The sequence below is a fragment of the Littorina saxatilis genome, linkage group LG6 (genome assembly GCF_037325665.1).
Source record: "Littorina saxatilis isolate snail1 linkage group LG6, US_GU_Lsax_2.0, whole genome shotgun sequence".
Classification (NCBI taxonomy): Eukaryota; Metazoa; Mollusca; class Gastropoda; order Littorinimorpha; family Littorinidae; genus Littorina; species Littorina saxatilis.
The window spans coordinates 32772322-32796906 of record NC_090250.1 but is presented as its reverse complement, the minus strand read 5'-3'; the positions used below and the strand labels follow the sequence as shown (position 1 = coordinate 32796906).

Here is a 24585-nt window from a genome sequence, read left to right as displayed (position 1 = left end):
TCCCCGTTTTGTTGTAGGATAGCTGGATGTTAGTGGGCCAACCAAGGTCTGTGACATGCGAACCCTTGCACTAAGTAGTAACTGCGCAACTGAACAACTCACGGCGTCCCTGAATTCTACTATTGTTTGTGACACAGCCTCATACCAGAGAGCACATGGTTTCAATCAGTCGCATTTTTTAACATGACCGTACGGCACTATACGCAATATAGGACACATTCCAATGCAGACCTGGGGTGCATACCATCTTTTTTCAGATGAGTCACCACCTGAGTTTCGACTGACTACTTTAAAATGCTCGTCAGTTTCATACAGATGCTAGGACGCTCGCCCGCGCGCGCACACACACACACACGCTGACGTACACACACACACACACACACACACACACACACGCGCGCGCGCACACACACACACACACACACACACACACACACACACACATACATACACACAAGACAGGGAGACAAACCGCAAGCACATGCTATGTTGTTTTCATAATGTCACGTGTTTTACCCAAAACAAAACATTGCCATACAAACACGGAGCATTCAAAAACGATATGTCTTAATTCAGTTCGAAACGAATAAAACTCATGTACATCCCATTTCATAGTTTACGCTCAAAGCAATTAACGTGAATTTTGTTTACATTGCATTTTGAATCAAACACGTTTTCTGTTTTAATAATGAGCAGGCGACGTGTATTAAAGTCCTACCTTTGTCATTTTATTCAGCTCATGAATTTCATCTACAGCCTGAGTTAAGAAACAGAAAATAAAACAACAAGCAAGCAGAAAAACAGAAAAACAACTACGCCCATTTTCAAAACTTCTTCAAAAAGCTATCAGCTTTTCAACTCACCTAAGCATTCGAAGAACGTACTTATGATGTAATCATGTTGTGTGCGTCAATCTACTGTTATCTAAATACTTCAGGGGTCAATACAAATCTGCTATATCAACTGACGATAAAAGGTATTGCTATTACAACCTAAGTACTCTGAGGCTCACTTTGAAACACAAACAAGTTTGAAGTCCTTATGAGAAATCTCTCTCTCTCTCTCTCTCTCTCTCTCTCTCTCTCTCTCTCTCTCTCTCTCTCTCTCTCTGTCCCCCCCCCTCCCCCTCTCTCTCTCGCTCATATGGGACTATGACCTTAATGAAGAAACCACCCAACCATCCATCCATCCATCCATCCATCAATTCATCTGTCACAGATAACATACGCTAGACGATCGCTTTAACTTTCTCGTTTTTCAAAACTGCTGTTTGAAAACCGGCAGATTTTGTATGAGCACCATGTTCATTTGAACTAAAAGTACCTCGATGTTCGTCGAAACAAACGAACGAAGACCCTGCTCACCCGTTCCGAGTAAGTCTGACATACTGCCATTTTTACAGCCTGGATAACTTGATCTATGTGGCGGTGCTGTGCCATCAATCAATATGACATAGTGTTACGGTTCTACAACCTTCATCGGAGCAGGCTTTGGACTACACAGTCCGGATGATGTGGGTCGCGTACCATCCATTCTTCCAAAAAGATTCAACGTAAAAAGTATGGGTCGCACACGACCCACACCATCTGAATAGGGATACACTTTTTACTGCCTCTTTGCAGAGTATGGGTCGTACACGACCCACGCCATCTCAATGTAACCGAGTGCCGAAACACTACGATCACCTCGGGAGGCGAAGTGCAATCAAACAGGATTGAAAATGTTAGGGCTAATTTCTTAGCCCTATAAAAACTGTTATGCAAACCCGAAGGTTTCCATGAACAATACAGACAATCGGAAACCACCAGACCCCATCACAAACAGAATTCCACAATCAACCGGTGTTGACTTAAAGGCCAACAACTCGGGTGCAGAGTCTGCTGTGAAAGAAGCGGTAGCCTCCCCTGTGACATCAATAAAGATAAACACCGTAAAATGCCTTCTTTAACTCCATGTGGATCGTCCACGACCCACATCATTCGGACCGTGTCGTTCATATTTCAGAATCATTTATTTTTGTTGTTGACAACGATAATCCGTTAAACAGTGGTTAATGATTGTCAAGTTTCTACCGTGTTTGAGGGTTGAATGAAGTATTAATCAAAAACTCCGAACAGTTTCAGACAGAGATACAAACACTTTTGCGAGGCTCTGAGTCGTCTAAGATCCAGCAAGCGCGGTGAAAGAAAAAAAATACAAGGGCTACAATGATTCTGATTATGAACATAGTGGAATGTAAGAAAAGAGAAAAGAAAAAACTTTTTTCTCTCTCTCGTGGATTGGTTTGTCAAAGCGCGGACGTCATCTGATGCGCTGACTCTGACAGCGTCGATACGTTTCGACGGTATGAAATGCAACATAATGACAAATGACGAAACATCACAACTACGTCACGAATCGACTCAAAGTAGTTTGATGACCATCCCATCCCCGGGCGCCAGTTCCAGATCGTTAAGCCCCACCTCCTTGTCCTTGACCCTGTCAATCAAACTGCACGTGGCCTGAATGACCACGCCCTTCGCGCTACTGGCAGGGGCACCGGAGTAGTCGTTCTTGGACTTGGTCTTCCCGAAGTTGAAAACCACGAAGTACCTGCTGACGTCACTCCCAGGTATCTGTCTGACGTAGGAGAGAATGTTGTCATCAGTGACGGAGAAGAGGAGCTCTCCTCTCTGGAACACGGGGTCCTGTCTCAGCTTGGCCAAAGCCGCGTAAAGCTGTAGTGTCGTCTGTTGAGGACTTTCTCGCTGAACCTGAAAAAAATACAGAGGTTGATTTTTTTCCTGAGGAAAAGGACGCGTAAGTGAAACCCTCCCACAAATAAGTGGGTTTTGGATTCCTCCCACAGTACAAATTAGCAAAAATGTTCTTATTACCAAAATCTTTTGTTGGAATGTTACGACTAATCAGTAACACGGACGCACGCACGCACACACACGCCGCGGAGATAACTCCGACCAGCCAAAGACAACTGACCTTGACATTGCGCATGGTGTAATCCGGATGCACAGGTAACCATGGTGATGACCCCTTGGTGAAGCCAGCGTGTTTGGAACTGTCCCACTGCATGGGTGACCTCCAGGGGTCCCTGGAAAACTCTTGGTAACGGTCCTGTAAATAATGGTAATAATATCAAGGATACTTCTATGATATGGTAATCTCTCTCTGACTCTCTCTCTCTCTCTCTCTCTCTCTCTCTCTCTCTCTCACACACACACACACACACACACGCTCTCACACACACACACACACACACACACACACACACACACACACTCACACACACACTCTCTCTCACGTTCTGCCATATCGCAATCGCAAATTGTATCCCACCAAACTATAATAAACATTTGCATATTTCATAAACCAACAACTCACAGGCCCGAAGTTCTTTCCCCAGGGGTCCTGGGTCTGCTCAAAGGTGACCTTGATCTCCTGCATGCCGATCTCCTCCCCGTAGTACGTGCAGGGCGTGCCGCGCAGAGTCAGCAGGAGCATGTTCAAGGCGTCCACGTACTCCGCGCCGAACTTGCTGCTCACACGCTTACGGTCGTGGTTTCCCATCTGTAGACCAGAAGATCAAGACGAGTCTAGTTTTGTTTTCTGGGTGTCGCAAGTGCCGTCTATAGTTCTTAATTTGATCAGCTACACGATCAAATTTGACCATGGAATTAAACCAAATAAAAAAATTAGAAAATAAAAAGAAGCCTCGAACCCCTTACGGTGCCCGACTATAAACAAAGACAGTTTCCAGTGTGAATTAGACATAGACCATGGTGCAATCTGTATAAATACATAATATCTATATATATATACGACTAGTGTCTGTGTGTCTGTGTGTCTGTCTGTTCGCGATGCACGGCCAAAGTTCTCGGTGGATCTTTTTCAAATTTGGACACCGTATTCAGCTACACCCCGGACACAACCTCATCGATGAGATATTTCAACACGTGCTCTCAGCGCACAGCGCTGTGCGCGCTGAACCGATTTTGTTGTTGTTGTCTGGATCCACCACCAGTAACTCTTTCTTATCTTCTCCAGTGTTTTCAGCCGCGATTATCTCCCTTCCTCCGTGTGGCGTCAATCCATATTCCCGTTACTACGTTACTATTTTTAGAAGGTCACTGCACGTTACTATTTTTAAACGGTCTCCAAGTGTTTTGCGCGTTTATCTCCTTTCCTTCGTGCGCCGGCGAAGCCGGCGTACACCCGGCAAAGCCGGGTCCCAGGCGCAGCCTGGTATTCGGCTCTACTTCTTCCCGGCGAAGCCGGTACCCGGCGAAGCGGGTAATCATCTAGTCCATCATATATATATAGGCCTAATATACTCAGTTATGAGGTTTTGGTGATTGATGAGTGTGTGAGTGGATTGGGGGTAGGGGAAGGGGGAGGTGGGCATTGGTTTCAAATTCGTCCATGACATTCCTCCGGCATAAACCTTGCGAGGCTGGTTCGAGAGTATTAAACTCACCACAAAGGTAGGCCAGCCTTGTTCCGGAAGCTTGATGTATTCTTGCTCCACCAGTGCCCGGATGTGAGTCCCAGTCAGAGGCGCCTTTAGTCCGTCTACCAGGTCCATGTTGAATGGGTTGCTGCCGTAACCATAGAAACGGTTGCGATCCTCCGGGGCCTCGTAGGTCTCAATCACCATAAACCTGTCACGAAAAAGAAGAAACATTGGAAATGCCAATTACTGTAAACATGTCCAGAAAGAGAAAATAGCAACATCTATTTGAAATCGATACCTGTAATACTAACGAATTGAAGAGAGAAGTATCAAGGAAAGGCATGTACAGGGTTACACCAAAAAACCGGTCATGGGGTGGTGTCCTTGATGATATCGGTCGTCCAGAGTGGGATTGTCTGTTAGTGTCTTTACCATTGAGGTTACGCACAGTCCCATGGGTTCTGAACTTGTTGACCCATCTGTAGATCATTGAGTGGACAGGACATTCACGACATCCGAACCGTTCTTTGAATTGCAATTGAGCTGCATGGATTGACTTCAGCCGAAAATATGCCTCAACTATAAATGTCTTTTCCTCCGTAGTCCATGCCATCTCGAAGCTCAAATTTGGTACATTCATAGAACATTGGTTCCACTTGGTAAATCTGAAAAAAAAGAATTGATTAATTATTTCAAAAGTTATTCAAGTTTAGGTTTTTTTTGCCCCCTGATCCAAGTGTGCCTGCAGCGCCGGGGAGCTCATATAGAGCACATTTTTGTGCGCCAGTGAAACAAAGAGTGTTTGTAGTACAGACTTGACACTTCGGGGATTTCTGCTACATAGGCTTGACATACTGTGGCTGAAGTTTTGTGTTGATCTAAATAAGATTTCTGAAGTTATTCGACTTTTGGTGATGACCGTTTTTTTTGTGTCACCCTGTATATGTAGTTTGTATGCTGAAACTATGCAGATAAATCCGTAATATTTAAAACCCACCTTCCGGCAAAACGCTGGAAAGAACGCAAAGTTAAAAAATGCTGTTAACTTCAGATATCATATGCGAAAAAAAAGACGGCATCAAAGTAATGGGAAAGAAAACTCCCTTTGTTCCGTATTAACCTGAAACTCTTTTTTCTGTTACAAAAGGGAGAGAACACTACTCATCGCTCATGCACTCGAACTTCGCAGGGAAAGAAATCTCTTTCTCTCCTTCTTTAACCTTGAGCTGCCGTCCTTGCTTTCAAATTCGTCCATGACCTTCCTCCAGCCTCGGACAATGTCACCAATTTCTGGCAACTTCGTCGTGAACGAGTGTTTCAGATATTCATGTTGAAACTGCACACATAAACAATGTAATAATATTATTGCATGGCGTACAGATACAAGCAAGACGAAATTAAAGCGTGTTGCGTTTTAGCTTTTCTGATTTTTAGTCGGTTTAAACGCGGGAACCTTGCTTTCGCGAATTTGATTTTGGTGTCTGTGTTGTAGGTTCCACCGTAGAGACACTACCCTATGTAACACCAATCTGTTTGCTTCATATTGTTGGGGAATGAATGAATGGCCTTTCCAACTATAATTATAACTTGTTTTACAATAAACGGCCTCATCACAAAGATTTGCACTCAAACGTATCTGCCTAGGTTTTTTAAAAATATGTGTGACTGACCGGTGGAATGCCAGGCAGGTTGGACCGTGGCTCATCCTTGAGGTCCTCCGTCTCAAACAGCTGTTCCAGAGCATCCACCCGCATGCCGTCCGCCCCATGCTGCATCCAGAACCGCACCACGTCCTGGCAACAGTAGAGTAACGTTGTAGTGTGACGGCTTGGCTTAAATGACTCCCCCCCCCCCCCCCCCCCCCCCGCCCGCCCACGGTCCCGGGACGCACTACTTTTGCGTTATCATCGTACCGTATTGAATGACAAGAACGTACACATGGTTTGATTTCGAAAATGAGAAATTATCTTGCAGATCTGTACTGACGCGAACTGAAAGTGTAAATACAATAACCTATATAATTATAACTAATAACATTTAATTTAAGTGGAGGTCTCGCAAAACTTCCAAAAGTCCTCCTGGAGCTTGGACCCTCTATAGTTACTCTGAGGGGGTCATTTGACCTGCTAAAAAATCAAACTTGAGGTCCGAGGACCCCCTAGATCAGTAGAGCGTCTGTTGGAACCACGCTTACACTAAGGCCTAAAAATAATAGGTGTGGTTACGGTAACCCGACCTACCCTATTTTTAGGGGCCGACCCTATAACTTTTTATTACATTTGTCAAAAAAACACACAAAAAAACCCAAGAAAACGAGTGCAGAAAGCGCAATGAAAGCGAAAGCGCCAGAGTCGCACACTTATTTCCCTGTCAAGTAGGTTCAATTTGTACACATTAGAAAAAAAAGTTTAAAAAAAAAGTGATTGCCTACCTTCCTACCCTATTTTTTTGTTGTTGCTATGTTACCGTAACCACACTTATATTTTTTTTTGGCCTAAGTGCTATACTTACGTTCATTTCTCTGACGACCTCAGGGTTTCTGAAGTTGAGATCGGGTTGTTCCGGCAGGAAGGCAGAATAGTAAAACTGTTTTCGCCCCTCGTGCCACCGCCACGCAGTCCCACCGAATACACTCAGCTGGTCAAACCGAAGAGTCGGTTCAATTTAAAACAATTTTTTATTTTTTTAATTTTTTTTTTAGTTAGTTCACATGATTGATACACATTTACAGAAGATGAAAGTCGTAATACCGTATGCTCTGTCTCTCTCTCTCTTTCTCTCTCTCGCTCTTTCTCTCTCTCGCTCTCTCTCTCTCTCTCTCTCTCTCTCTCTTTCTCTCTTTCTCTCTTTCTCTCTCTCTCTCTCTTTCTCTCTCTCTCTCTCTGTCTCTCTCTCTCTCTCGCTCTCTCTTTCTGTCTCTCTCTATCTCTCTCTCGCTCTCTCTCTCTCTGTCTCTGTCCGTCTGTGTAGAGCTATATGCCCTCCCCCTTCAATCTCTCTCTCTCTCTCTCTCTCTCTCTCTCTCTCTCTCTCTCTCTCTCTGTCCGTCTGTGTAGAGCTATATGCCCTCCCCCTTCAATCTCTCTCTCTCTCTCTCTCTCTCTCTCTCTCTCTCTCTCTCTCTCTCTCTCTCTCTCTCTCTCTCTCTCTCTCTCTCTGTGTCCGTCTGTGTAGAGCTATATGCCCTCCCCCTTCAATCTCTCTCTCTCTCTCTCTCTCTCTCTCTCTCTCTCTCTCTCTCTCTCTCTCTCTCTCTCTCTCTCTCTCTCTCTGTCCGTCTGAGTGGAGCTATATGCCCTCCCCCTTCAATCTCTCTCTCTCTCTCTCTCTCTCTCTCTCTCTCTCTCTCTCTCTCTCTCTCTCTCTCTCTGTCCGTCTGTGCGGAGAGCTATATGCCCCCCCCCCCTTCAATCTCTCTCTCCCTCTCTCTCTCTCTCTCTCTCTCTCTCTCTCTCTCTCTCTCTCTCTCTCTCTCTCTCATTTTTAATTTTTTAATTTTTTTTTTACTGTCATGCTTATCTTTTGTAATTGTTTTACGTTTGTATATATATATATATATATGTATTTAAGATTAGAATAGTCCCTCTCTGGGCGAGGGCTGGTTGAAAAGAAGCTCGTTTATATTGCTTATGCCACAACCCTCGTAAAATAAAATTTGATTTGATTTGATTTGATTTGATTTGATTTGATCTCTCTCTCTCTCTCTCTCTCTCTCTCTCTCTCTCTCTCTCTCTCTCTCTCTCTCTCTCTCTCTCTCTCTCTCTCAACTTTCTTCCACTGGAAAAGCATCTCAAGTTAAGCAAAGCCATTTTCATGCATAAATTGTATCACGGTAAAGTGCCGATTTACATTACATCATTATTTAATAAAGCTACCCACAGATATGGGTCGGTCAACCTGATCCCACCAATTCCACGAATTGAGCTGTATAAGACCAGTCTTGCTTTTTCGGGTACTTCACTTTGGAATTCACTTCCATCATCCTTTAAGCACCTAAAGTCATTAAAAAGTTTTAAAAAATGTGTAAAAAACCACTTAATGTCTGAGTAGTTTAACGCCTTTTGACTTACCAAACTTAGTATTACGTCAAAAATATGCTGTGCATTGTATATTCTGAACATATTTTTGTTACTCTATTGCTACATGTTCGATTGCCACCAGCTTGTATTTATAATTACCTGCATAGTATGCATTTGATTTTATGAATAACCACATATGTATGCTCTTCATGCCTCATCTTTATCATCATCATCATCATTATCATCATCATTATCGTCATCATCATCATCATCGTCATCTTTATTATCACGTTTTCCGACCTCCTTTTGTTGGTTAACTTTTTAACTTTTTAATTTTTAATTTTTTTAATTTTTTTATTTTTTTATTATTATTTTTTTAAATTTTTTTTTTTTTTTTTTTTTTTAATTATATAATTGTGTGTTTATGCGTCCCAAGGACAGATTGTAAGAAAAGGCGTAGCCTTAAATCTAAATCCTTGTAAAATAAAGTTCAATTCAACTCAAATCAATTCAATTCAATTCTGTTCGTCTGTGTAGAGCTATATGCCCTCCCCCTTCAATCTCTCTCTCTCTCTGTGTCTCTCTGTGTCTCTCTCTAGCTCTCTCTTTCTCTCTCTCTCTAACTCTATGTCTGTCTGTCTGTCTGTCTGTCTGTCTGTCTGTCTCTCTCTCTCTCTCTCTCTCTCTCTCTGTCCGTCTGTGTAGAGCTATATGCCCTCCCCCTTCAATCGCTCTCTCTCTCTCTCTCTCTCTCTCTCTCTCTCTCTCTCTCTCTCTCTCTCTCTCTCTCTCTCTCTCTTATCTCATGGACAAAAAAATCCTACCCAGTTGTTGGGAGGTATAGGCTTCCCATCCTTATCCCGCTTTCCGTCGCGCCAGATGTAATAGTCGTCGTAGGGCTTCTCTCCACGGCAGCTCTTTTGGAACCACTCGTGCTTGTCGCTGCTGTGGTTGGGAACGAAGTCCACGATGATCTTGATGCCTGATAATCACAAGTCCTTGTTTCATTGGACACTGGTTGGTATAAATAATCTAAAAAGAAAATTGAAAAAAAGCACCAAAAAAGCGCTATGACAGTAAACAACGAAAGTAAATGAGAGTTATGCCGAATCGAAACTAGTCTTCTGGTACATGCGAGAATATTATAAGTACAGTATCAAAATGAACAATCGACTTTCATCCTCGATTACTGCCTGGAATGGAGTGCTTGTTCTTTTAACAATAACTTTAATTTTGACTATCGCTCGTGGCTCTCATCACGGCTATGTATACAACTCAACTCAACTCAACTCAAATTTTATTGGCTTCAATTTTCATAGAAGAATTTGTCTTGCGCTTGGGAGAAAGTAAGAGTATAACATATAAAAACGGCATTCATATCACATTTCATGTATCACACACAGTAATCACTAGTATAAGCCTACAATTATCACATTTGTACCTGTATCATACATGCAAATAAATAGTATCACATTTCCACGTATCACACACAATATATACATTACATAACATACAGCAAGCTTCCATCTCCCGCCCCCCCCCCTCCTCCCACACATACATATCCTCGCACGTGCGTCGACTCCATACAAATGACATCATCAGTCCATTAACTAAAATGCACAATGACTAGTAGTGGGTACATGATACTTAATACGTGCTCAACTAGACCTGCTAACTAAAATAATAACAGAAACAAAAACAAGGACTGGGCACAACATTTACACGTGTGTGACCTACTTACATCAGGTGCCTGTGATCTATAAATAACAATGATTGCGTTTAAAGTAAAACATGAATAATGCCGATGTTTACTAACAATGAATACATAACAACTAAGATAAGAATGTATGTGCTTTCATAATATGATTATTTTATAAAACACAGTGGGGAATTTTGGAAAATAATTTTTATACGAAACTGCGCACATCGAGTCGAGCTCTGTAGCGTGTGTGTTCGGAGCACAGTGGTTCGGAGGCAGGAGACACACATGGCTGTGGATATTAATTGTTCGGTGGATTAACAAGAAGAGCAAACGCTCGATCGAGTCACTTTCGCAGTTCTGAATATTATATGAGGCATCAGATGGACAGGAAGAAATTGCTATTCACAACACAATACAGATGTAAATAATTTGATGTAAAGAATAATCCTATAAAGTTTGAATCAAATCCGATGAATAGTTTCAGAGATATGATATTTCAATTTTTTTCCTTCAAGACATACCTGTGACCTTGAAAAAGGTCAAAGGTCACCAAAGCAGACGTCAAAGTGTAGAGGTCACTGGGAGTCACGTTCACATAAAATTTGAGCCCGGTCACTTTTATAGTTTCCGAGAAAAGCCCAACGTTAAGTTGTGTGTTGCCGAACAGAAAAGGCTAGTTATCTCCCTTGTTTTTCTGATAACGTTCGTAAAAGGCTACAGATGTAAATACTTTGATGTAAAGAATAATCCTACAAAGTTTCAATCACATCCAATGAACTTTGTCAAAGATATAAAATGTCTAATTTTTCCTTTGACGCTGACCTGTGACCTTGAAAAAGGTCAAAGGTCAACGAAACCATCGTTAAAGTGTAGAGGTCATTGGAGGTCACGACTAAACAAAATATGAGCCCGATCGCTTTGATAGTTTCCGAGAAAAGTCCAACGTTAAGGTGGTGTCTACGGACGGCCGGCCGGACGGCCGGCCGGACAGACTAACACTGACCGATTACATAGAGTCACTTTTTCTCAAGTGACTCAAAAAGGATACCCCGACTTCGGCAGGGCAGAAGGAGGTACAAGACGGTGTGCTGTATTGCTGTGTGTGTGTGTGTGCTGTGCAGACATGTAGAGGTTACATGCCGAGTCTCAGTGATTATCAAAAATAATGGTCGAAGTTAGCGGATCATGAAAAATGCGAGCTTCAGCGAGCTTTTTCATGACCGCGAACTGAGACCATTATTTTTGATAATCACTGAGACGAGGTATGTAACCTCTTTATCCCTCCTTTCTTCAGTTATTCAAAGAAAAGAGGAGTTTTTGTGCGAAAGTTTGATCGAATCATATTCACCCAACCAGTCTACCTGCGCAGGCTATCGATTAATGCGCGGTTGTATAGTTCCGTGCAAATCATTCAATTTTGTTAACACTTCTGGTCAGTTTCCATGTTTTGAACTAAAATCAAGTACACAGTTATGTTGTCATTCTGCTGTGGCGGTAAAGGCAGATAGTGTGTGTTCTGTTCATGTTTTGGTATCGCTCAGAAAATTTTCTTTCCTCGAATGTGACTAGCAGACGAAGTCAGTTTTACACCCGTGTTCCAACGTTAAAAACTGTATGAAGTTAAGTTTTCTGGGGCAAAATAGTGTATGAAACCGCTGCATGTTCTTTAAGTTGATTAAATGTTTGCAATTGATTGCGTATGATCTGTTTATAAAATGAAATATTGTTGAAAACTGACCGTCGGATTGCAGTCTTGTCGATGAAGCCGAAATCTGGAAGGGGAACTACTCGTGTCGCTAGACAAAGTATGAGAGTTACTTTTCCTTGGAATCTTGCTTGCGATAAACGATTGTGCACGGCAGATCTGAATTCAGAAAACAACCAAACTCATGGATTTTATATTGAGATTCATGTGTTCAAGCCTGTAGTTGCTGGTTTAAATGCGGTATGGTTGTATTGTTTGCTCCAGAAATGTATATTTTGTACTTTAGAGTGTTCTGAACTTTTGAGTCGCAAAAAGTAGATCCACAATGTGTACAGTCTCTACCCATGAGCTATCGAGGATTCAGGCCCGTTGTTGGGTAAGTGATTTTGGTTGTTGGGTAAGTTACCGAAAAATAACTAGCCCTACAAGTTTACAGAGAGAAAGAAGCAGAGGGGGGGATAATCTGTGTTATGTGCATGTTCTATTCTAGTCTGTCCGTAGGCTTCCTCTGAGGGCCTATTGTGTACAAGGGGAGGTCACTTCCGCCTTATAAACAAACATATGTGGAGACCTACAGAAATACCATAGCATCGTAATGAAAGAGGGCAAAAATACTGATAACAGCAAGGTAAGACAGGTCTAGGACAGTATAGGTTGTTTGCTTGTTTGCTTAACGCCCAGCCGACCACGAAGGGCCATATCAGGGCGGTGCTGCTTTGACATTTAACGTGCGCCACACACAAGACAGAAGTCGCAGCACAGGCTTCATGTCTCACCCAGTCACATTATTCTGACACCGGACCAACCAGTCCTAGCACTAACCCCATAATGCCAGACGCCAGGTTTTAAAGTTTTAGGTATGACCCGGCCGGGGTTCAGTTCGAACCCACGACCTCCCGATCACGGGGCGGACGCCTTACCACTAGGCCAACCGTGCCGGTCTATGTACAGGTAACATTTCTCGTATCACTTTCTAATCATATAGCAACAGTATCTCACCTCTTTTGTGCGCTTGGTTGACAAGCTCGTCAAAGTCTTGCAGGGTGCCAAACATTGGGTCGACGTCACGGAAGTCTGATACGTCATAGCCGAAGTCCTTCATCGGGGACTTGTAGTAAGGGCTCAGCCACACCGCTCCAACACCGATGTACTCAAAGTGCTCCAACTTTGACGTCACACCTGAGATTATAATAAACATGAATTGCGTCAAATCCGTTGTGGATAAAAATGACCTCAAAATAATATTATGGATGCGGATACTGGCAAGCGGTTTATGTTCATGAACAAACTAAATGATGTAAGGAACATGAAAATTGTCAACATTTAAAATAAATATCGTCCAAAGCATTTTTATTTCACCACTGTCGAAATCGTCACAGTAATCTTCAAGATTAATTACTGTAAAAATATGTTTGCTATGAATGGACGCATTGTCAGCACCATTAGTATACGATCGACAGTAGGGCCAACTGCAAAGATACAGATATCGCTGAGCTTGTAAAGATTAAGAACCGTGTATGCCTAGATCTAAGAATCGATAGTTATTCGATACGTTTTGATTTTGGTCTCTGCTCTGTATCCTGCTTTTTAACAATACCCGACATAATCAGGGTGACGCAAGTATGGGTAGTAACATAAACGCTTTGACACTCACCTTTGATGTCACCAATGCCGTCAGCGTTGGAGTCCATGTAGGAACGCGGGTAGACCTGATAGATGACGCTGGTCTTCCACCATTCCAGTGGCCGCTTGTCCGACATCTTTCTTGGATTTTGAGCTGTTGTAAAGAGAAGGAAACAGATGATTCCTTTAGCTACATGTATCGTGTCTCAGCTGCTATGGGTTTTGTTGATGTATTTTTGTTTGTTTGTTGCTTAACGCCCAGCCGACCCACGAAGGGCCATATCAGGGCGGTGCTGCTTTGACATTTAACGTGCGCCACACACAAGACAGAAGTCGCAGCACAGGCTTCATGTCTTACCCAGTCACATTATTCTGACACCGGACCAACCAGTCCTAGCACCAACCCCATAATGCCAGACGCCAGGCGGAGCAGCCACTAGATTGCCAATGTTAAAGTCTTAGGTATGACCCGGCCGGGGTTCGAACCCACGACCTCCCGATCACGGGGCGGACGCCTTACCACTAGGCCAACCGTGCCGGTGTAACACGAGAAAATTACTCCCACGAGATTTTTACTCCGGAGTAAACATTTCGTACGAAAAAGTTACTCCCTTTACGAAAAAGGCACTCCCCCATTTCACGAGAAAATTACTCCCCAAGACAGGTGAGTTCCGAGTAAACATTTCGTACAAAAATGTTACTCCCCTGACGAATAAATAACGAATAAATTACTTCACCCAAACACAAGCAATTTAACTTCCCATGCCAGGTGTACGAAATTTTTACTCCCTTGTCCCCTGTTAGTCTTGGTGGTGGAAGGGGTGGAAGGAGGGTAGCGCGACATTCGTGTGCGCGAGATCACTTATTGGCATTATCCCTTCGCCCGCATCCCATTTTTGCATACGATATTTTTACTGGAAGTAAAAAAAATGGGGAGTAAAAATTTCGTGGAGGGAGTAATTTTTTCGTGCCGTGTGGAGTTCTTTTCTCGTACGAAAAGTGTACTCGGAGTAAGAATTTCGTACGAAATATTTACTCCGGAGTATATTTTTTGTGGAGTAAAAATTTCGTGTTACACCGGTCCTGTTGATGTATTACTTTGTAGCAAACTTTAAAGGCTAAGTCAGTCCTTCCGGTGAAATGTCAGATCTGGTCATTTGCATGGAATAACAACATCCCTCCACTTGGACACGTGCCGAATATCAACATCCGGCATGATTGTTTCCTGCGCTGAGTGGGAATGTTTTGATGAATCAATTTCACAGATTGTCAATAGTAACCGTCAAAAAGTTCACACAAGTTTGTGCAGCTATTTTAGATTTAAAATGACACCACATAACCAGCTTGTTTTAAAACTGGAAGAAATGTCGTTAAGTAGTAGAGGTTCGGCGACCCCAATTTTTCTTCTTCTAAACGGCACCATAATAATGTTCCACTCAATCAGTGAGATGGCACCAGAGACTGTTAGTTATGTGTAGGGCCTACTCAACGGTCTCTGTCTCTTTTTCTGTCTGTCTGTCTGTTTGTCTCTCTCTTTCACACACACACACACACACACACACATACACACACACACACACACACACACACACACACACACACACACACACACAGACACACACACACACACACACACACACACACACACACACACTTACGTAGTGAAACACTGACTGGTGAAGCAAATCAGTTGGACAGTATATTATACACTAAACACGACAAGACAAAATAAAACAAAACACAATCGCATTTAAAAAAAAAAGTCGATCGAAGGTAGCTGCAGCTGTTCACTGATCAGTGGTGGACTAAGCACGGCATGTGGTCGTAATTGTGATGTGCACGGTATTCTAGTTCAGCTGCAAAACACAAAAGGTCGCATTCAGCACACAAAAAACACATAATAAAGTCTGTTGCACGGTCTGTTTGGTCTATTCCCGTGTCATCTACCCAACGCATCAAACGATAACAAAAGATGTATACCTTCTACTGACGCACAGTGAAACGACAGATAATCATTGAATTCCGCGGTAAAAGCAGCAAATAATTATTCATACCCTGCGCGTCGGCGGTTTTTCTATTGACACGTACAGGCCAAGTTACGTAGGATGTAGGAATCTTGCTTGCACACACGAACTTGCAGCAAAAGGAAGCTCTTCTTTGTTTGCAGAAAGACTGAGCGCTTTCTGTGTGCATACAGGCAGCGACATACATACATTCTATCTATGTCTCTGATGCAGGGCAAGGCACACTGTAACACCATGCAAGTCAGTGTATTATAATTAGCTGAACACGAAAGTTGCACAATTTCTTTATTTACACCCCCGGTATAGGGGTGTGTATAGGTTTCGGTCGATGTGCTTGTTTGTGTGTTTGTGTGTTTGTGTTCGCATATAGATCTCAAGAATGAACGGACCGATCGTCACCAAACTTGGTGAACAGGTTCTATACATTCCTGAGACGGTCCTTACAAAAATTGGGACCAGTCAAACACACGGTTAGGGAGTTATTGGTGGATTAAAATTATACAAGGACTTATAGAGGGACATATTAATGGTCAAAGGGAAATAACCATTCTCACTCAGTCACTGCCACCAACTGAGAAGGTTATTTCCCTTTGACGGGGGTGTTTTTCCTACCTCGGAGGAATTTCTTGTTATTTATGTAGGGCTACATGATATGCTCATTGCCAAGCATTACATTGTATGCTGCACGAAACAGTGAAAGCTTTCACTGCCCGTGTTATGAAGCATCGTGCATTACTACCCGGCCTAAATCAAAGAGAGAGAGAGAGAACTTTGAACTTTGAACTTTATTTATTTATCGAGGGTAACACTAACAGAATAAGCAAAGTATACATGCTTTTTTTCATCCGGCCCTCCCCCATTGAGGGTAACTCGATTAATAACAAGAAAAAAAATAGAAGTTAAGTTAATTACAATTCAATTTATATAATTAACATGTCAACAAATTAAAAAGACATTTCAAAATGCATTATGAATATCAAGCCATGATGTAGTATTATCACATAATTATTTATTTATTTCCAAGAGAAACAGCATGTGCAGTTCCTTGAAGGAAGTTTAACTGAATTGCATTTTAATTAAATCAGGAATGGAGTTCCACAATAAAGCGCCAGAATAAGAAAGACTTGATTTGTAAAGGTCAATTCTAGGGGTTGGGGTAATTAATTTGTTTAGTTTTCTTGAATTCTTCAGTTTGAAATTTGAGGCAATGAATGTGGGTGCATTCCCTGACATAATTCTATGCCGCATCATTGCACCTTTGTTATAGGTAAATCTTAATTTGATAGGAAGAATCTTTAATTTTTTTTAAATCAGACGTAGAGAGAGATGTATTTTTTTAAAGAATTAATTTAACAGCTCGTCTATGTAAAGAGCATAAGTGTTTCAAAGTGTTTGCACTTGCAGAGAACAAGAACAAGAACAAGAACAATTCTTTATTTAACGAGGGTAATAGAGTAAGCAGTGATCTGCTTTTTTACATCTGGCCAGTCGCCCTAAAGACTGAGAGACTAGTCTAAAAAGAGAGAGAGAGAGAGAGAGAGAGAGAGAGAGAGAGACAGAGACAGAGACAGAGACTGAGAGAGAGAGAGAGAGAGAGAGAGAGAGAGAGAGAGAGAGAGAGAGAGAGAGAGAGAGAGAGAGAGAGAGAGAGAGAGAGAGAGACCGAGCCAAAAGCGCATATATAAGTTACAGATCCTTCCATCCACAGGGCCGGACCAAATGAGTTGTAAGGGGGGGGTTCCTCCTTTTTTTTTTGGGGGGGGGGGGGGGGCAAATCAGCGAAGTGGCGAAGCCACAAGCGCGCGCCTGCTTTGCAGGCGCGCGAACTAGGGGGGTCCGGGGGCATGCTCCCCCGGAAAATTTTTGAAAAACGGTTAAAATCTGTGCAATCTGGTGCATTCTGGGCCTTGTTTTGAGGGTTAAGAGCAGCATTGTTTTGGTGCTAAAACTAGTAAAAAAAACAACCACTCAAAGCAAGGTGCTTTTTCCAGGGGTGGGGTTCCGGAACCCCTGGAACCCCCCCCTGGGTCCGGCCCTGCATCCATGATATCGCGTGGTATTTTGTCGAGACTGGGTCAATGTATATTCATTCACCCCGTCGAGACAAAATACCACGCGATACCATGGATGATTCGGAGCTGTAAGGTATATATGGCATGACCAAAGTAAGGAGAAGTTGTAGAACTATATTTTGTGTCAGTCTTGGCAAGGCGCAATTTTAACACTACGCTGGAACGCTGAAGAAGAAGAACACTACGCACGAAATAAACGTTAAATGATAACGTTGTGCGGGTGCTACCCACGTGCTGCAGCTGTAAATTTCGTTCAAGTTTTCCATAATTTACTTGTCACTGCCGGCTGCTGCGCAAGTTATTTTGCCTAGGTCAAGGCCGAACTTTAGGCCTGCGGAGAAATATCGCTGGATATTTTCTCACTGAAGAAGTAACAGAGAGAAAGAAGGGAAGTCTTGCTATATATATACATATATGCACAATTAAAAGAAAGAAAGCCGCACCACTGAGAAAGGTATCAAAAGTAAATAAAATGGCTTACTTGGTTAAAAATAATAGTCTTCCAAACACTGTTGCAACCGCGTAACGTCTGACAGCGCGCGACAGACCAAAACCACCCGGCAGCGAAGGACCGGGCAAAACTGGCTCAGTGGGACTCTTCCCTTGAAAGTAACACCGGGTACCAAGTGTAGGCTAATCATCCGTAAGTTGGAGGCTAGGCGTTCAGAGAAACACAGGTACACGGAGTAGCCATCTAAGCTAAATTCATAAATTCACTGTGAGAATGATAATCAACTCATTGGGCTAGAGCGTGAGACAAGAACACAAGGAAATAAATGTAGACAATATATAACTGTGAATGCTACGCGGAAACGACAATCTCCTAGCATCTAAGACTGCAAGAAGTACTGATTAAATGAGCAAGCGACTTCCTTTTGTCATCAGTTCAACTGACAATGTGGCCAAGTCTGGATTTGTCTAGTTCTGTAACAGTTTTTTGTCAATCGAATACTGCGGCTGAAGTCGTCAGGACATTTTCAATATGTAAAAGAGTACGTGCAGGTGTTGCTCAGTCCCTGTTGATTATTAAACGACCATGAACGTATTTAATGCCCCCCCCCCTCCCCCGTATCCCTTGAAGATTCTGTATACCGTAGCATGCCTAACAAAAGCACGGTCATTTTGCATTTTGTTCGAAGGTGTTACCTATCCTCTTCACTTCAATTTATTCTTGGTCTAATTAATTCTCATAAAATTTCGTATTGTCCAGAGAGAGACACACAGAGACAGAGAGGGCGAGGGAAAGAAAGAGTGAGAGAACGAGAGAGAGAGAGAAAGAGAGAGATAAAGAGAGAGAGAGAGAGAGAGAGAGACACACACACACACACACACACACACACACACACACACACACACACAGCGAAAGAGAGTCTGATGACCTTCCATAGTGAAATTACCTCCCAGTACTTTAATTTCCAACACCTGTGTTCCTGTAAAATTAAAACTTTTTTTGAGTACGTTCGTAAAATTGTCTGTACCATTTGGAGAGGCCCTTTATCTGTTTGAAGTTTATCTAGGTCATGTGCATACATTTTCAACACTGTCTAAGATCCGGCTATTGTGACCGTATCTAGGTCACCACAATTCAGTGTCGGCCGTCCCGCGTAAGTGTTAGATCAGTAAAAGCTTCAACAAACAGAACGTTAGAATAAACAGGGGAGGAAATAAGATACAACGTGCAAATAACACGCTTTATTCCCCCCTCTGCTTCTTTACCTCTGTAAACTTGTAGAGCTAGTTATTTTTCGATAATGACCCAGCAACCAAACAAATAACGAGCCAGCAACAGCCTGAATCCTCGATAGTGCAATGGGTTGAGAAGCTGTTCTGTTTTGGTACTACTTTTGCGACTGAAAAGTTCCGAACGCTCTATACGTACGAAATATACATCTCTGGAGCAAACAATACAAACATACCGCATTTAAATTAACAACTACAGGCCTGAACACATGAATCTCCATATAAAATCCATGAGTTAGGTTGTTTTCTGAATCTAGATCTGCCGTGCACAAACCGTTCATCACAAGCAAATTCCCAAGGCAAGTAACTCATACTCTAGCCGACAAGAGTAGTTCCCCTTCTTTTAACGCAGTTTCTTCGACAACACTGACTGCAATCCGACGGTCAGTTTTCAACCATATGTCATTTTATAAACAGATCACACGCAACCAAATGCACACATCTCATCAATTTAAACAACATAAAGCGGTTTCATACACTATTTTCCCCAGAAAACTGAACTTCATACAGTAATTAACGTTGGAACACGGGTGCAAAAGTTCGTCTGCTAGTCCCATTTGACGAAAGAACATTATCCTAAGCGATACTAAAACATAAACAGAACACACAATATCTGCCTTTACCGCCACAGCAGAATAACAGCATATCTGTGTACTTGATTTTAGTCTAAAACAGGGAAACTGACAAGAAGTGTTAACAGAATGGAATGATTTGCACGGAACTATACAACCGCGCATTAATCGATCGCCTGCGCAGGTTGATTGGTTGAATGATTCGGATTCGATCAAACTTTCGCACAAAAACTCCTGTTTTCTTTGAATAACTGAAGAAAGGAGGAATAAAGAGGTTACACACCTCGCATTTTTCATGATCCGCCAACTTCGACCATTATTTTTAATAATCACCAGTGATGTACATTTTTCTAGCAGCCTTTAGGACAATTGTCCTGAAGACTGAAAATCAATAGGACACAGTGTCCTGAGATTGCAATTTCAAAAGGACAAAAACACTTCGACGAGTTCGTTCTCGGTTGACGTTGTTGTTGGTTCAGCTGAAGCCACAGTGGCTGGTGAACGCAGCATGGACATCAATGTCTGCTGATTTTTATCTGCTTTGAGCTTTTTTTTCGGCCCCATGTCGTTTCTCTTTCGTTTTATTTTCGTTCGAACGCACAACGGTTTTTCCGGATATTATGACGAAAAGTAATGCCTTGCGTATGTGCGAACATGCACGGGTGGTTCCCATTGGTTTAAACGATTTATTGCTGAGCCAATGAATGCATGCACTCGAGGCACCATATGGGTTCGGTTTTCTTTTTTTCTTCTTGATCCAACTTGAGGATAAATTTATTCAAAGAATCAGATCCCATATGGTGCCTTGTTCACTCAACAAACTGGTCACACGCAGTGCATACTTTCGCTTGGCAAAACCGAAACCAGCTTTCCTCACGCAGTGTTTACTTTCGCTTGGCAAAACCGAAACAAGCTTTCCTCTTGAAAATTGAACAGTCCGCATGTCCGCTTCATTGTCAAAAACGATCGGACCCTTGACCACTTCTTCTGTAGGTTAATCGGACCTGTGTCCTGCTGGGGTTAAAGCTATAGGTCCTGGGGAAATTGGATCGGTCAGAGACCGGAGACCGACTAAAATGTACATCACTGATCACTGAGACTCGGCATGTAACCTCTACGAATTGAGTGTGGTCTAGCTGGTTCTACATTACTAAAAGAAATGAAAAGAAACAAAAAAATCGTGTGAGTGTGTCTCTGATAGTGTGCAGTGTGTGTCAGTGTGTGTGTGTGTCTGTGTGTGTGTGTGTGTGTGTCTGTGCGTGCGTACGTGTTTGTGTGCATGTGTGTGCGTGCGTGTGTGCTTGCATGTATATGATGGAGTGTGTTTGCAGTGTATTGGTGCGCGTGGGTGCGTATCAGTGTGTTTGAGTGTGTGTGTGTATGTGTGTGCGTGTGTATGTCTGTCTGTGTCCGTCTCTACCTCTCTCTTTCACACACACACACACACACACACACACACACACACACTCTCTCTCTCTCTCTCTCTCTCTCTCTCGCTCCAACTCTTTTTTCTGACATACTTTCCAAGACAAACTCATTTACATGCAGTGTTGGGAACCTCAGTAGATGTGATAGTATGCATGCCGCATTCAGAAATGTCAGTATCAGCCCGGAACATCCGGGGTCAGGCTATCTCCAATTAGGTGGCGGGGCGACCATCCCCAACCCGGCGGGTCCCCAGGCGCCGGATAGGGGGCGTCCCTTAGATATAAGGGATTGCAGCGACAATAAGCTGTCCTGGACCAACTGGCGGTGTTCCTATCAGAGCGGGGTGGTTAACAGGTGGCACCGCTGTTGACTAGTAAATACCCTATGTGCTCATACGGGTTCATCACGCGGGTAAGGGGCGCGTTAAAACCTCTGCTACCTGTGCTCCCAGGTAAGGTCTCTGACCAGGAGCTAAGGGTGGGGTAACCCCGACAGAAACCTCTAGTGCTGAAGTCGGCGGTACTGAGCGAGACAGCGCACTTTAACGGATCACAGTACCACTGACGCACACCAACGCCATGAATACATGTAGCGGCAACAAGAAGAAGAAGAAGCCCGGAACATGCCCAGTGCTGACGTGTTCAATCGCTCATTATCAATAGATATCAACTACTCAGTGATTGTGAATTTTTTAAAACGCGTTAAGCCTTTAGTTCTGTAAATATTTCAAGATACCACCAAAACTGACAACTGCATTAGAACTACCCGTACGTATTGATTTCATTACAAATGTGTAGAAAGTGATATGATCTCGGAGTCAAACATCAGAGGAAATTCAGTCCCAATTACGAAACAGTGGCTTCAAAATGTCCCAAGGTCATTGACTCCAAACTAGTTCAGGCGTGTCTGTGAACTTGGAAAACGTGACTTGATATCTGTGTACCTACCCTGGACAGCAGTGTGCATCCATCGTAAATAGTGCAGTAGGACGAATAAAATGGCCAGGAAAACGACGAAGAGAACAGCCTTGGTCCGAAAATCGACCCGCTTTATCTTGATCGCCGAACCCATTTATGCACATTCTCTCTTCTTCAGCGAGAGTTGCAAGACAGGTGGAATAGAGATCGATGCAGTTTATTTAGAGACAGTTCAGTTCGCTGCGTGTTTAGTATGACACTACTGCAGATCTCCGCGCAAGTTTACTTGAGAAAGCTCCGACGATGACACCAACACATTGACATTTTCACAGTATTATACACGACTCAACACAGGTCGAATTTCAGCTCCCATTTTCTCGTTCAGGGTCGTACGTACGTGGCTTCGATTGACAAGTTTTTTTCTGCACACACAGTCTCTGATTTTTGCAAAGATTATTTCCCTCACTCTCGGTATCTCGCTCGTTCGCTTTGTGTCCTCACGAAAGAGCGTGTGTGTGTGTAGTTGGGTGTTTTGCTTCGGGAGAGTGTAGGCCTACATGATGTGTAGCTATAATATATTTTCAATAATGTCGGCGTCGCAGTAAATTTGATATGCAAGCTGCAAAGCTGGGTCGGATTGACATTTCGCTCTATTAGTAGTCAAGTTTAGTTTATGTACGACTCGCCGGCTAGGTTGTGATTGTGTTACGGATGTTCAGTTCAGAAGTGTACGTGTGTCTGTGTGTGTGTATGTGTGTCTGTGTTTGTGTGTGTGTGTGTGTGTGTGCGTGCGTCATGTGCGGATGCCTCGCTGGCAGTAGCCTCTAAATGATATATATATCTTGTGACCGAACAGACAAACACTTGCGTTGTGGAAGTCTGTAGAATGGGGATTGTAAGAAACTGTATAAAGAATGTTCATAAATTCACGTGCCTACATTTTCTAACGCGTGCTCCTTCCAGGTTAACACACTGACTTGGTTTTTGTGTGTGTGAACGTCAGTGTACCGTTCATTTATGGTTTGTCATTTTCACGACTGAGATGATTTTCAGTAGCATATTGCTAACACAAAAACAATGCACCGACACGTAACAGCCTAACCTAACTTTGTTACCACCCAAGACTGCCCTCACAGGCATATGAAACTATAATTCTGATTGGTGTAACTGTTTACTGTAAACACAGCTGTCTTTGTCCCAGTGCAACAATTCCACGTGAAGCGGCAAACGCAATATCAAAGGCGCATGCCACAGTGTCATTAATTGTTTGTAACACTATGCTGACTTGGCAAAGAGAGAGAGAGAGCGAGAGAGAGAGAGAGAGAGAGAGAGAGAGAGAGAGAGAGAGAGAGAGAGAGAGAGAGAGAGAGAGAGAGACGCGTGTGTATGTATGTCCGGATTATGTGAGAGATAGTGAGAGGGAGGAGATAGAGACTGCGGGGGAGAGCGCGCGGTGTGTCACGGTGTGTGTCACGGTGTGTGTGTGTGCCACGGTGTGTATGCGGCGTGTGTGTGTGTGTGTGCAGTCTCAGTGTCCGTGTGTGTGTGTGTGTGTGTGACGTTGTGTGTGTGTCAGTGCGGTGCACCATTCCCGGTTGCTCCTCAGAGTCGGTCTTAGTGTTTGTGCGCGCGCCGATCGCGTCTGACTGTCAGCACGGTGCGTGTCAAGTTTGCTCGTCAAAGACAATTACATGTACTTTTTAATATCAAAGTTTGGCCTTCGTCGAAGATTGCTTGGCCAAAATTTCATTGAAAAATGAGGGTGTGACAGCGGTCCCGCCTCAACTTTTACAAAAAGCCGGATATGACGTCATCAAAGACATTTATCGATAAAATGAAAAAAAAAGTCTGGGGATATCATTCCCAGGAATTCTCATGTAAAGTTTCATGAAGATCGGTCCAGTAGTTTACTCTGAATCGCTCTACACACACACACACACACACACACACACACACACACACATACACACACATACACCACGACCCTCGTCTCGATTTCCCCCTCTACGTTAAAATATTTAGTCAAAACTTGACTAGATGTAAAAATAAGAAAAACAAAAACAGTCGATCCGATGCAATGTGCTAAGCAACGCGAAGAAAAATGTCACTCTGACAAAACAGTTACATTACAAACATTTCAACACTGCTTATGATATTAAACAAACGAACTGTAAACACTTAAACAATACATCAAAATTAATCGTTCTGTACAGCTCGAACCACAGACGTTCAAAAGCGAATTGCTGATCAGGAAAACTGAACACGTCTCGCACAAACCATGGCCCATGCAAAGCGCTCGCAGACTGAAATTGGAGACGGCCTGTAAATTAGCCTGT

General features: G+C 43.0%; 1 protein-coding gene across 2 annotated transcripts; it reads right to left on the bottom strand.

Moving 5' to 3' along the window:
* Positions 1 to 478: 478 nt before the first annotated feature.
* LOC138969035 (maltase 1-like) lies at positions 479 to 22971 on the bottom strand. 2 transcript variants are annotated; one of them, XM_070341726.1, is made up of 11 exons: positions 22280 to 22971; positions 13528 to 13650; positions 12873 to 13052; positions 9291 to 9448; positions 6959 to 7084; positions 6118 to 6240; positions 5668 to 5783; positions 4472 to 4655; positions 3379 to 3564; positions 2977 to 3111; positions 479 to 2753 (listed from the first exon to the last, which is right to left on the bottom strand). In XM_070341726.1, exons 1-11 carry the CDS (start codon positions 22401 to 22403, stop codon positions 2403 to 2405), a joined length of 1806 nt encoding a protein of 601 aa, XP_070197827.1. In that variant the 5' UTR covers positions 22404 to 22971; the 3' UTR covers positions 479 to 2402. The 2 variants fall into 2 exon arrangements, with proteins under 2 accessions (XP_070197827.1, XP_070197828.1); XM_070341727.1 differs by lacking the exon at positions 22280 to 22971 and adding an exon at positions 18074 to 18201.
* Between the last annotated feature and the right edge of the window lie 1614 nt (positions 22972 to 24585).

Excerpts from the sequence above, each read along its gene's own strand:
- LOC138969035 (XM_070341726.1), bottom strand. The coding sequence starts at position 22,403 with ATGGGTTCGGCGATCAAGATAAAGCGGGTCGATTTTCGGACCAAGGCT. Across the intron at positions 6,241-6,958 it reads AGGTCGTCAGAGAAATGAAC|GACGTGGTGCGGTTCTGGAT; the intron begins GTAAGTATAGCA and ends TACTGTTGCCAG. Across the intron at positions 2,754-2,976 it reads ACACCATGCGCAATGTCAAG|GTTCAGCGAGAAAGTCCTCA; the intron begins GTCAGTTGTCTT and ends TATTTTTTTCAG.